The 14,856-nt window shown below is 39.6% G+C and overlaps 1 protein-coding gene across 1 annotated transcript in view; it reads left to right on the top strand.

Annotated features, from left to right (window-relative positions):
* The window catches only part of LOC122813118 (uncharacterized protein KIAA1841-like), a 1,352,705-nt gene that overhangs the window by 924,887 nt on the left and 412,962 nt on the right, over window positions 1–14,856 (top strand). The window contains exon 11 of the mRNA XM_044085254.1: window positions 10,411–10,510. Within this exon, the coding sequence (XP_043941189.1) occupies window positions 10,411–10,510 (100 nt within the window). The remainder of the gene's footprint in view (window positions 1–10,410; window positions 10,511–14,856) is intronic.

Consider the following 14,856-nt stretch of genomic DNA (forward strand, 5'->3'; position numbering starts at 1 on the left):
TCATTTGAACAGAGAGTTTAACCTCTGCTGCAGAAATGATCACAAAATGGGATGAGAGGCATAAGCTGATTCAGGGAGTCTCTCCTTTCACAAAAGTTTCCAAAGGATTCTCTATTCCTTCATCCAGTTTTTGCAAGGAAAAAAACTTAACAGTCTCACCAAAATGCTGGTAGACAGATGTTTAAGAAGAAATGGTAAATGGGTTCCAAAAAGAAGGCAGGAGAGACCCCCAAAACAAAGGAGAATCAAACCAGTCAGAATGACTATTTCAGGGACCATGCCCCCTCCTGGCAATCCCTTTCCTCTTCCCGAAAGTCTGAATCTCCATTTCTATCTTTGATAACAGATAATTTCAGACCAAATGGGTTCTGAAGGCGATTCATCAAGGTAAAAGGTGGTAGTGGGAGGAAATTTCTCCTTTTCAGGGAATAATTCCTCATCCACCAGACCAAACTCCTTTATTTCTTCCCTGTCTTTCAACAATTGTTGCCTCAGGAAGTAAAAGAACCAGTTCTTTCTTACAAGTTTAGGAAATGTTTTTATTCATGGATGTTTTTGGTGCCAAAGAAAGAAAATGCGTGGAGATCAGGCCTGAATTTTACTTTCCTAAACCAATTTACGATCATGCCCAAGTTCAAAATGCTGTTACTTCACAGCCTGTTATATCTTCTTTCTCATTTATGTTTTCTAGTAACACTTGATTTAAAAGATGCACATCATCGCATCCGTATGCATCTAGATTTCAAGTGTTTCTTAAAGTTTTGTGTGTCTGGATCACATTATCAACTCCCTGCCTTACCCTTTAGAGTATCCACTGCCTCAAGAGTGTTCATAAAATGTCTTGCTCCAGTAAAACTTATTGCAGACTACAGGGAATCCAAATTGTGTCCATATTTAGATGACTTGCTTATATTTGCAGTCTTTTTTAAAGTGTCATGAGTCTCTGTCTTGGATGAGAGAGCTCTTAACACAAACTGGGTTTACTATAGAATATTCAAAAGTCTTACGTGACTTCATCATACAGGATTGTGGTCCTATGGTGCCTGCTGTACATCTCAGTCCAAAGAACTTTCTTCCACAGGAAAAAGATCTATATGTATATCTGTTTCTAGGGTTTTCCACTTAGAGTTCAGTCTCTGAAAAGGAATGCTTCAGGATTTTGGGAATCGCGACATCTGTGATTCTAATGATACCCCTGTCAAGGCTACACATGAAGAATATACAATGGTCCTAACACCAACTCCCATTATCTTTCTAAATCCCAGGTCATGGATTTCTCAGAAGAGAAATCACTTGCTGGAGACATTGGATATCCCTAAATCCTGTCCCCCAGTCCAAACCAGTCAGTTACCACATATGCCTCAGACTTTGCTTTGGGAGCAATATCAGGAGGCATAAAAGTGCAAGGTGTCTGGGACACCAAGGAGAGGTTCAAGCACATAAATATAAGACATTCTTATTGCAATAAAAAGACTCAACTCCCTGAATCATCAATGGTCCCCTGGATCTGTTCAGATTGTCACAGACAAAACCACAATCATGTGTGATACATGAACAAGTAAGGGGGAATCTGGTATTAGCCCCTTTAAAAATTAGACATGTTAGCTTGGGATATAGCTTTGACACAATCTCACTCTTACAGGCATCCTACATCCCATCAGAGCAAAGTTCTGTAGCAGACAACATAAGCAGGACAGAGACCTTCACAAATGGAAACTAGAGCAGGAAGTCTTCCAATATTTGATCCGTCTGTGGGGAGTTCACATAGACCTGTTTGCCTCTTCTCTGAATAATCTGGTCTATGTCAGCAAATCAAAACTTGACATACCCAAACACCTCCACATCGACACATACAAATGGCCACGTCAGCAATTTTTTCCCAGGGGGAAAAAATCACTTGGCTGTAGTTAGGAACGTGCCCTTTTGTCCAGTATAGAGCAATGTTGGAGTTGGTATATTTAGTTAGGTGGTGTGGGGGGGGCACAGCCCCTTTTTGTCATAGGGTTTGACAGTGTGTTTGGTTTTTGGTCGGCCAAGCAATTTTTTTTTTTTTTTTTACCCTGGGAAAAAATTTGCTGAAGTGGCCATTCGTAGTTTTCATAGTTCAGTGTTAATGTGTCGATGATTAGGTGTTCAGGTATATTACGTTTCTATTTGGTAATATAGACCCGAATAATCAGATGGCAAAGTTCTGCTCCAGGACTTCATGCAAGAAAGCCTACAAGACTGATAACCTTGCATTTCCTTTGACAGGAATGTTCCTGTATGTATGCTGTTCTACCCTTTCCACTGATGTCCAGGGTACTTTGAATATTCAGAAGGAATCCCCCAGTATAATTGTGGTGACTCACTTCTGGCCCAGGCAACATTGGTTCTTCCTTCTTTTAGTTGTGGCCAGGGGCAGTTATCACAAGCTTCTTCACCGAGTGGATCAAGTTGCACAAGAAAAAGGGTGCTTGATACACCCCAACTCCAATCAACTTCAGCTGACTTCCTGGATGATAGGGTCTTAATACCCTTTAGGCACCTGTTTACTGAGGGACGTGCATCCGGTATTACAGGAGGCAAGAAAGTCTGCTACTAGAAAGTCGCATATTAACAAATGGGAAAGGTTTTCTAGTTGATGCCAACAACATAACCAGCAGCCATTCGGGGCGAGTGTTCTCTGATTTTACAATATTTGTGTATGTTCCTATCCTGTGGCCTTTCTTACACAATGTAAACTACAATCCACTCTGCTACAGGCCCCATGAAGGCTCAGTGTCTCTCCAGTAAGTGTTTTACAACTATAAATGCCTATTTATGTTGAATTGTATTAGACATTTTACAACTGTATATGTTTATGTTGAATTTCAAGCCTGTACTCTAATCTGCTTACTTACACTATCAGACTATTTGCCCCACTCATAGGACCAAAAACTGGGACTGGGTTAGCCCCGCTCTGCTTCGCCCTCGCTACGCTCGGGCTCGCTTCGCTCCCCTCCCTGCCCCCTTATCCCACCCGCCCCCACTGTGTCTACATTTATAGCCACTAGGCCACACCCCTACTTCCTCTCCAACCTACACAACTTCCTCTCCAATTCCCCTCCCACCACTTTACTGTTTAACCACTACTATTCCTCTAAAGCACATTGACCCCACCCATTGATGACATATAACATGTCTATAAATAATTATAAACTCCTTCCTCTTATCTTACCACTCTTAATTCTGCCATACTTTCTTACTAGCTATGAAAATCTCACATTCGTAGGTTTCTCTTATCCAAAATGCCCAACCAAGACCCCCCTACCTCCACTGACTGCGGAACTTGCCCACTACTACACTACCCCAAAAATTATAAATTCCAACCACTTGCTTCTAAAACCACTCCAATCAACACCAAAATCCAAATATGAACTAAAACTACTATTCAAAGTTATTAGACTACTAGCGTATCTAAGAAAAAACATAACCAAAGATGTGGACATCCATCCTAATCCAGGCCAACCTTAACTCAAAATCCTACCAGCCCACCACTCTCCCACCGACTGGTCAACTCCCTCCTAATATGCCACTTAAACATTAGAAGCCTAAACAGTAAGATACATAGCCTGCATGCTGTACTAGCCACATACCTCCCCAACATAATGTGTCTATCTGAAACATGGCTCCGGCCATCAACCAAAGACAATGATATCCTGCCTCCTGGTTACAATATACTTAGGGCAGATAGAGTAAAGAAAAGAGGAGGTGGAATAGCCGTCTTATATAATAGCACACTTAACATCATAACTAACCCTATACAACCACCCCAGGTCTCTAACGCTGAAATACAAGCTCTAAAAATTCTACTAAATAATCATAAGGGCATTAACCTAATTGTCACCTATATTCCCCCTGGGAACAATGTAGAAACACTAGACGTCATTCTACATTGGATAGCCAACAACTACCCTCAAGAAACCATTGTCCTGGGCGATGTTAATATTGACTGGAACCAATGCACAGCACAGTCCAACCCCATCCCTTTTAACCTACATGGATTCTCTCAGATAATATCATCTACCTCACGTATAGGTAACAATAACCAAAAAGAGAGTATACTAGACTGGATACTCACCAACAGTCATCCCCAGAACTATATGTCTGGAACTCTCCCTAATGATCTTAGTGATCACCTGCTCACATACATCATGAAATACAAAATTAATTGTACAAGCTTACCTATTTATAGGTCTATCAGATCCAAGAAAAACTTTGACCCAACTAAATTTCAACTTGAACTCAAATCATGTAACTGGACAAAACTAAAGTTCCTTCCCCTTGATGAGGCAGTGTCATCATTTAACAATTCATTCCTTACTATACTTGACTCGCATGCCCCTAAACGCTCAATAAGAATTAAAACTCAACTAGCACCCTGGCTAACAACAGACACCAAAACCAAAATAACAACTAGAGACAAAGCGTGGGATAAATGGCGACTACCAAACTACCCCTAGATCGTATCAAATTCCAACAACTTAGAAATGAGACTAAAAAAGCCATCATACTAGATAAGAAAAATTACTTCTACAATCTGCAACATAAACATCAGAATAACCCTCAAAAGTACTGGGCAGGCATAAATAAACTTCTCCAACCAGGCAAATCCACTACTCCGACCCCAGGAACATTATCTGACAAGAGCCAAGAAGATATAGCTAATTCATTCAATACTTTCTTCACAGAAACCATCCAGTCATTAGCTAACCAACTTTCTCCTCCCCACACTTCTGTAAACACTATACCTGACTCACCACTCTCTTTTAACTTCCAGCCAGTGTCCACATCCTTTATCAGATCCCTTTTGAAAAAACTAAAGGCAACCACCCTTTCAGCCGATCTTCTGCCAGCTGAATGCCTGCAAATTGCTGCAGATGTCGTAGCCTACCCTATCTCAATCCTAATTAACAGAACCATAACCGAGGCCTCAATCCCCTCAATTTGGAAAATATCCTATGTTATTCCACTCCACAAAGGAGGTTCATCCACAGAACTATCCAACTATAGACCTATAGCCATACTATCACCACTTGCCAAAATTATGGAAAAGTGCATGCACAACCAACTAATGCTCTATCTAACCCAAAATAAACTACTCACAGACTCTCAACATGGATTCAGACCCCATCATAGTACAACCACTGCCCTCCTCTCTTTTACTGAAAACATTAATCTTAACCGAATAATAAAAATATCCTCCGCTTCTCTTCCTGGACCTATCGAAGCCTTCGATATGGTAAACCATCAGTTACTTCTATATACTTAAAAACCCTGTATCTAGATACTCCAGCCCTTGACTGGTTTCAAGCTTACCTCACTGGGAGACGACAAGCAGTAATGTGGCAAAACAAGCTCTCCTGCCTACTACCAAATACCATAGGAGTTCCTCAAGGTTCCATATTAGGACCTCTCCTCTTTTCAGTCTTCATAAACGACATCCAAACAGTCATCCCTGAAGCCACCTGCATTCAATATGCAGATGACTCGACTATAATATGTTCCAATGCCTCTCTTGCAAATCTACTAACTACCACCCAACATAGCTTCACCAAAGTCGAAAACTGGCTTGCCAACCATCTCCTGATCTTAAATCCAAACAAAACCAAGTTAATTCTCTTCTACCCAACCAATAGATCTCCGACTGAAAACTTCACTATAAAATCCAATAATGGGACCATCATCTCCCCAGACACCTATACAAAGCTATTAGGAGTAAACATTGACAATAAACTCAGATTTGATATACATATCAACCAAGCCATTAAGTCAGTCAACAAGAAACTTGGGACCCTATATAGAATTAAAGCCTTCCTTACCCCGAATGCCAGGGCAGCCACAGCCCGTTCACACCTTCTCTCTACCCTACTATATGCCTCTCCTGTCCTCACTCACCTTAACAAATCTGATCTGGCCAAGCTCTCATCCTGCTATAATCACATTGCCAGGTTCGTTACAGGCCTACCCTACAGAACACACCACTGTACTAACCTGAAAAAGCTTGGATGGATAGAATTCCCACGCCTTCTTCACCAGTCCCAACTCAGAGGCCTTCAAAATCCTTAAACAACCTGAGAATACCCCAGCACTAAAAAACTTAATGACTCCCTACTCCAATCTAAGCTGCCTTCGCTCAGCAAACAGACTCCTTGTCCAAACAACTAAATCTCTCAACCTAGGTGGTGACGCGCTATTTGCCAACACCACTGGTAAAATATGGAACTCTCTCCCAAATAACATCACGCTTGCAACTTCTCTAAGTCAATTCAAAAATAGTCTAAAACTCCACTTCATGTCACACTGGCTATGTCCTTGCTCAAACCCAGACTAGCTATGTGCCATTAACTAAAACATAAACAACTAGCTAAGATGATAAGTACTTTGTATACTGTGATAAAGAAATATGTATCCTGTCTAACTCTATGTCATTATACTGCCTACCGTCCTTGCTAATATGTTATTAATGTTACATTTGTAGTAATCTCAGAAATAGTAATGACAGTCTTGTACTTGTATGTAAATAGCGTATGTTTTTGTTAAGTTCTTTCAGCTCATTTACTGTACCTAATTATCAATGTAACTCTGTTGGAGCTTTTCTCCCCGGGCCTCCGCTGAAAAAGGACATGTATCCAGTCGGACCATCCCGGTTAACAAATGTAAAATAAATAAAATAATAATAATTCTTACACTTCCATCAAGGTTAATTTGTCAGCCATTTCAGCATGTCTGCCCATGGAAACCCCTCTTTCAACTCATTCTCATGTGAAAGTGGTTTTGCATAAGAGTCCACCAAGAAAACCTGATGGTGCCTCCTAGGATCTTAATTTTGTGTTAGAGAAGCTAACACTTGCTCCATTTGAACCAACTTGTCAGGGTGACTTGAGGTTCTTAAAGTGGAAAACTGTTTCACTGATTGTTCTGACCTCAGCAAGAAGAGTATCTGAGTTGCAAGGTCTTGAGTTGAGTTGGCCTGATCTTTTTTTCCACAGAGACCAGGGTTTCTTTGAGAACTGACCCGTCTTTTATGCTTAATGTGTTATCCCAGTTTACTTTTAAGCCAGACTGTCCATCTCCCTGTTTTTTTATACTAAACCCAAAAACGAGGGAGAAAGGAAACTGCATGTCTTGTATATCCATAGATAATTCGGGTACTATCTTGACGGAACAAAATCGTTCAGATCTTTGGATCAGTTGTTTATTTTTTGTGAAGGTAAGAGGAGAAGAGAAGAGACATCCTGTATGTAAACAAACTATTTCAAAATCTTTGTCTTAGGCTATTACCTTTTGTTATTGTCACTACATCAGAGCTATTCCAGGCAGGGTCAAGGCACACTATATGGGCCTGCCTTCATCTATGGCTCTTTGGAAAGGGGCTGGATTCTAGAAGTGTTCTAGGAGCAGCAACTCGGTCCTCTGTATTTACTTTTCAAAACTGTACAAGCTTGATTCCTTCTCTAGGTCTCAGACTTTGCTGGGACCATTCTCTAGGGACTTCTGGGCCTATTTTCTTCCACCTCCCAAATTTAACCTTGGGTGATCTACCCGTATAGCTAAGGCTACTGCAGCAGTGATCAATATGATGCACATAATACTGTAGTGTAAGGAAACTTACCATAACATAGACGTTTGAATGATAGCTACTCCCTCCTTTATCCTCCTCAGTTTTTATGAATATGCTCTGTTGTCGTGGTCTGTATACATTTTTACTCATGCTTATGTCCTGTTAGGGCTCAACTTCCCTCTCTTATTTGGCATGAAAGCTCTGAATGGCTTTGGGCTCAAAACTGTCTTTTTAGGCAGATCAGCTTGAGCTGCCTAAAGGTTTGAACACATGGAAGGTGCCCTAAAGCTTTAGAAGCTGGACGGCTCTTTATATCCTTGGCAGGATATAAGCCATATAACTAAGGCTACCGCGGCAGTGGTCATTCGAGCATTTACTATTACAGTATGTTTACTTACATGCCTGTACTATCTACAGTATTTTGCAAAATGACGCATGTCCCATTATTGTTTCCCTGCTAAAGATAGAACCATTCTGTGACTCACTTTTTGTTTGTACTGCAAGCTCTTTCACTTTGTTTGCTGTAATACTCTCTGTTTACTTTCACTAAAGTGTTTTCTTTGCATGCCCCAAAATTATGGAACTTTATTTCAGATCAAAACATCCTCACTGTATCATGTTGTAGATATGTTTTTTACAAGATTAAAGTGTTTGTGTTCAAATAGATGCTACTGTAAGATACTGAACTATATTTTAACTTATGTAGTTTATATTACTGAAGTATTGTTTAGGCTTTGCCTATATTCTGCACAGAGTAGTCCAGTTTTATAGCTACATTCTCTGTAAAATGTATTTGTTTTTTCAGTGTTTGCTTTCGTTAATTTTATTGAGAGTTTGCAGCTGAAAATGTGCAGTTGAACATGGTCTACTTATCAAAAGGAAAAAAATCTAGTGAGTCTATAAATATTTCTTTGTGCCTCTTACTTGCAATGCATACTTCAACAAAAGACGTCTTAGGTCTGTGCAGTTTATTTTTGGAAACTAGTACTGGAATATGATCCATTTGTATAAAATAGTGCTGATTTACTCTAGATTAAGCGTAGCTGTGAAGAGCCAGACTGTGCACTAATACTCACAAGGCACACTAGGATAAACATTATCTGCATTGGGTATAGCTCTGGAAAATGTCATTTGTATTGCCATGTTACTAACTTTTTTCAGTTAGAAAATATTTTTTGAAGGAATGACCCCCCCCCCCCACACACACACACACACACACACACACACACATACACACACTGGATATTTATATGACTTCTTTACCCTTGTCATTAATGCTAATGCTGATAAAATTACTGTACTGGTGTTGCATGTTAGTCACGTCCAGTTAAAACATTAGAGAAAATACACTGACCTCAACACTGTACTGTTAGATGTTTCCATGGACATGGTAATATAGGTACCTAGGAATACATTAAATGATGAGGTTTTTGATAATATAGTACAGTTAAATCAAAGTTTATTTAGCAGTTTAGTGCAGATAATTAAGACTGAGCAGACAACAAACTTTAGTCTAAATTTTTGTGCTCGAGTCCCCACATTTCATTTGCCTGCTTTGTGAATCTGAGCATTTAACTTTAGTAGATGCTACTTCCTGATTACTCTGATAAGCTGTGTTGGATTATTAGGTTAACAAAAATAAAGTTAGCTTCACCAAATAGGCAGATACCATTGACTAAAAGTCCTTTAACCTAAAAAGGAACAGTAACTAACTTGGCACATATTGCTATACCCTGTGCTTCCTACGTACTATCATACATGGAGAAAAAGCATTACTTCTGTCGTCCCCTTCTTAATAGTATATTTTCTACTGCCTCTGTCAGCAGCTTTGACATATATGTCCCATTTTGGTGATATTTTGCCGTCTAGGCTGCAGCAGTTGGTCAGCTATCCATTTTGGAAGTTATTTTGATGTTTTAACTTTTTTTAAGCAAGAAAATGTAAAAATAAGTTCTGTGAAGCTAAAGATTTTGTTTTGCGATAACATAGGGAATGCTTGTTGCTGTGCATTAGCTGGAACATTTAGGTATTTCTTTTTTTGTAGCTGTTCTTGAAAATCTCAAATCTCTCTGTTTGGTGAATGTACATACCATACATCTCATGCAGTGTTATTCAGCACTGAGGGTAAGACAAAGAGCAAGTATTCTCCCTATTTCTATCCAGATTTTATTATTGAACACTTCATGATGTTATGGAAGATATGCTGTTCCATCTTCGGTTCTTTCAAATGTATATTCCTGACATCAGGAAATGGGGTAGTGTTAATAACGTCCTCCAAAAAGTTATGTTGGCTGCTGCTGTTAAAGTATATGTTCCCATTTAGCTACATCTATTTTTCCTCCATTGTGCTTAAGTGTTTGCTTAAAACCTTTATCTCTTTGATCCTGGCATTAGACAACAGTGTGAGAGGAGAACTTTTTGTCAGACTGCTAGTGTTTGTACTTAGCTGTTTGGATTGCTGTTATATCACAGTCAGTTTAAACAGCATGTCTTAGCAGGCTAAGTGCAGTTTTACTGAATTCCACTGTAGAACAACAGCCTACCACATATATAGACTTGTAATCTCTCACTTACAGAAAAAGACAAATCCATAGATACATTGAAATCTTAATGATGAAGATTACCGTTGATGCTTTATACTAAAAGGTTTTCTTATTGGAAAATACTGTCCCATCTGAGTACACTTTTCCATAACCAAAGTCTTCTAGATTGGTGCTTCTATCATTTACAGCAGTTGTCTGTAGCATTGCAGTAACTGAAGGAAAAAATCAGACTATACATTCACTGGCTGTGACTGTTAACTGAATTTCATCTCTTCTAATTAGAAGCAACAGTTTTTACTGTCCGAGGAGGATGAGTATACCACTGGCTCAGAGGTCACAGAAGATGAAGTAGGTGATGAGGAAGAAATATCTAAAAAAACTGGTAAGTCTATCTGTTTTGCAAGTGAGCATAATGTGTGCCGAAGTATTAGAATGCATATTCTATGTGATGTATAATAACTGTTAAAAACAGATAACTTCCTAGACCACTTAATCTGTTGATCCATTGGTAGTAAAACTGCATTTTATATTTTTTGCGTGATGTTTAACTTCTGTTTTCTAAGTTAGCAATAAGGCACAAGAGAGGCAGAGCACCATGTTTGTCAAATGCTTAAAAGTGTTGAGATTCATGAGTTCAAAGGTTGTGTACTTTTTTGCTTCTGGGTTTTACAATACCCTGTAGTGTGTGCCCTGTCTAAAATGTCATATTGTGCTTGTATAGCATCTGTGTATCTTCTCCAGAGGCTAATTATTCCACATAAACTTCTGCTACTGGACGGAGCACTATTGCATTGGCTTCTCCATAATCCCATCTGTCTTTGAAGGTCTGTTTTCTCTCTTAACATCACTGGACCTCTTATAAAATGTGATGTGGACGCTCTTCTCATTTCTTGCCTGCCAGTTTCAATTAGTTGAGTATCCATCTAAATTTCTTAGGTAATAAATCATTGTTTTTATCTCATCACCTCCTGTCTCAACTGTCTACCTCTAATCTTGTTATAATTTTTCTTCCATAAATAAACATTAAGCAATTTATTTTCTCATTTCCAAATAGTCTCTTCAATTAAGTGATTTTGCAGACTTTTACCTTCTTGTATTTTTTTAATTCTTATTTAATTTTCGCAAAAACTTTGCTTCATTTTTAAGAAGACCAGAGACTTGTTCCATAAATGAACTTGTGATAAAAAGATGACTCCAATGAATAAGCATGGTATTTATTTATTTGCTCCGGTGAGCAGAGCGGAGTTCAACCAAGTATTGGTTGCACTCAAGGAGCTCACTAACTTGCTGAAACCCACTACGGCTACTTCACCAGGGCTAGCTTGCAACCAGCAGCAAGCACTACAAAATAACTTTGGATTACCGGTAATTGCGGACCCGGAAGAGGGTACAAGCTCCACTATATCCTCCACGGACATGTCTGGCACCGGATCCAAAAGAAACAACTTTACTCGTCGCCATGAAGCTACCAGAGCTCCTGAAACTAACGTACAACTAGGGACCAATGGAACTAGTAATCCTGCTTTGAAACATAGAAACAAGGATGTAAACTTTACAAAATGGGCTGGACAACGCTTCACCTTTTCTAAAGGTAGTAACAATTCTAACAATTTCTCTAACTTTGATCAGAGCATGGACTTGTTCAAGGACAAATTATACTCCTTAAGGAGTACACAGCTAGAGATAGACTATTTGAATGAATGTCTGAGAGTAAAACGTGTCCCGAAAGGGCTACGCTTTTTTAAATTTCCAAACAATGTCCAGTATGGTACTGATTATTATTTTAACTTGTGTGAGATTTTTGATAAAGCTGGATTGGAAATGTTGCATGTAATGGTAGGGGAATATGAACTGAAAGCACAAAAATTAATGAATGAACTAGACACTTTAAACAATGAGTTAACATCTAGTACTAATTTTAGTGCTTTTAAACCAAACTATGACAAGGTTTTTGATAATGTTGATGTTTTTTGTGATAAGATTCTTAACAGAAAACTAAGAAAATTAGAACGTGATCTCATCGAATACAGGGATGGCCTTGCCTACCCTAGCCCCAATGGTTACAATAAAACTTCTTCCAAAAACAACACCACAAACACAGATAGGGCTAGTGACACATATGACAGACAAGAGGAACCCCTTAGAAGAAGTGAAAGGCTAGCAGAGAAGAACAGAAGGGGTACTAACAACCAGGATTTTCAACAGAACCCCGGCCAGACCGGGGTTTGGGGACAGAGACAAAGACAGGCACCGAGGTCTTGGAATTTTGTTCACTAACAAACCACCATACACCAACTACCCTAACATCCCTGGATGATCCTATAACTGACCAAGCCCCAAATCTGGGTTTACACAATCAAAACCCTACTAATATTGAGGGTAACTGCACTATTTCAAGGAGAAACAACTTTGCCATATACAATTACACGGATATGAACCTTACTACAAATGCTTTTGATGTTTTCACCCGAGGGCTACATTTTGTCCCAACTAAACCCATGAATCTAACACAAGCTTTGATAGATTTAAAAATGTTTACCAGAGCTTTAAACTTAAATTTGATTTTTAAAGGGCAAACACTTAATGCAGCAGGCCCAACGCGTACAAGTCTCTTTAACCCCCCACTACACCCAGTAATCCTCTTTTTTGAAAAGTTAGTGGAGAATGACTTCAGGAAAGTATATAATAATCAAGAAATTCTACTTCATCCAAATTTTTCTGAACAAGAAATGAATTTTATTGAACACTTGCATGAAGAAAAAATCAGGGTCATGAAACCTGATAAAGGAGGGGGAATTGTCCTTATGTTCTCAGAGGACTACGAAGCCCACATGCACACTATGTTGCAGAATGACGAACAATACGAGATGGTTTCACGAAATGAGATCAATATAGCCTTTGCTGAGATTAAGTACTATCTTAGTGACCTTCTATTACAACAGGCCATCAATGAAAAGGTCTACAACTACTTACATGTGGAAAAGCCCAGAATACCAGTCATCTTTGGGATACCTAAAACCCACAAAGGAATAAATCCACTACAATTCAGGCCGATTGTATCAGGAGCAGGTGGAGTGACTGAGCCCCTGGGAAAATTTATTGATTACATGACCAAAGAATACACGTCTTTATTGTCCCATGTCTGCAAGGATTCTTGGCACTTCCTCCGGGACATTCCCACCTCTTGCTACTCCCCAGACACCTTAATGGTCACAGTGGACATCAAAGATCTGTTTTCCAGCATCCCTCATCATAAAGGTTTGGAATGGTTTGCCCAATTTCTAGGCCAGAAGACAACCCTTAGTAACAAAATGTCCAACTTGCTTACCGAAATGATGGAGATGGTTTTGTCCAACAACTTCATCTTTTTTAATGGTGAATTATACCGGCAACGCAAGGAGGTTGCCATGGGGGCATCTTGTGCATCCTTCTACGCAAATGTAGTATTGCACATGTGGGAGCATACATTCGTTTTAACACCCCCATGGAAAGATCACATTCTTTTCTACAGACGTTATTTGGATGACATCTGTATTTTATGGTCTGGCTCTGAAGGGAACCTATCTGAATTCCTTACACACATCAATTCAACAACGAATTTCCTACAATTCACACACACAGTGGATCAGCACGAACTTCATTATCTGGACATTACTCTTTACAAGGACTACAATCAGAAAACTTTCCATTCCAAACTACATCGCAAGGCAACATTTTCTAACTCCTTGCTACACTTCGAAAGTGCCCACCCACCATATCAAAAGAGGGGGATCATTAAGGGGCAGCTCATCAGAGCAAGTAGAATATGCAGTACGGAGAAAGATTTTGATTCTGAGGTGGAATTTTTGAAAAACCTTTTCTTGGAGAGAGGTTACCCTCTGGAACTATTTCTAACTCTAGCAGCAGAGGTAAAATCTGCACGACATTCCCTCTACAAACCAATACTAGGGGGGGGGTTGTACCAGTGACCAACAACACACAAAACAAGGATACTGTTCATACTAACAGTTTTGCACACACATACTCATCAAAATCCTATGAATTGGAAGAAACAATCTCACATCACTGGCCGGTTTTAACCCTCTTTGAAGAACTAAAGGACTACATACCACCTAAACCCAGTTTTGTTCGCAAAAGAGGGGATAATTTAAAGGAATTATTTGAAAGAAATCAAAGAAAAAAGATGAAGGTAAAACAACCAAGGCTGGGCACATTCAAATGTGGTGCCTGTGCCCAATGTCATGCCATATCCAAAGAAACAGCACCATACCTCCCATCTAGGAATTACAAGATACACCCCACTGGATTTTACACCTGTGCCTCTAGAGGGGTCGTATACTTGGGGATGTGCACCAACTGTCAAAGTTTCTATGTGGGCAAAACTGAGAGGGAATTAAGAAAACGTATCTACGAGCATCTTTATGACATGACCAGGAAGAAGGAAACCAACGCCTTCTACAAACACTCACTCTCCTGCCCAGAACCCAAAATCCAGTTTCTAGTTCTGGAACAGGTTGAGCCAGATGCAAGAGGTGGTGACTGGGAATCCACCTTGGGCTACCGTGAACTATTATGGCAGTTGAGACTGAATGCAGGGAAGCCACCAGGTCTGAATGGGATGATCAGCATTAAACCGGTCCTCAAGCTTAGGAGGGCTAGGTTATAACTCTCACACTTGACCCCCTTCATACCACAGCATCTCCACACAGCATATTAAATTATTGAACA

The sequence above is a fragment of the Protopterus annectens genome, chromosome 1.part1, assembly GCF_019279795.1.
Source record: "Protopterus annectens isolate FY-2018-M chromosome 1.part1, PAN1.0, whole genome shotgun sequence".
NCBI classification, from domain to species: Eukaryota; Metazoa; Chordata; order Ceratodontiformes; family Protopteridae; genus Protopterus; species Protopterus annectens.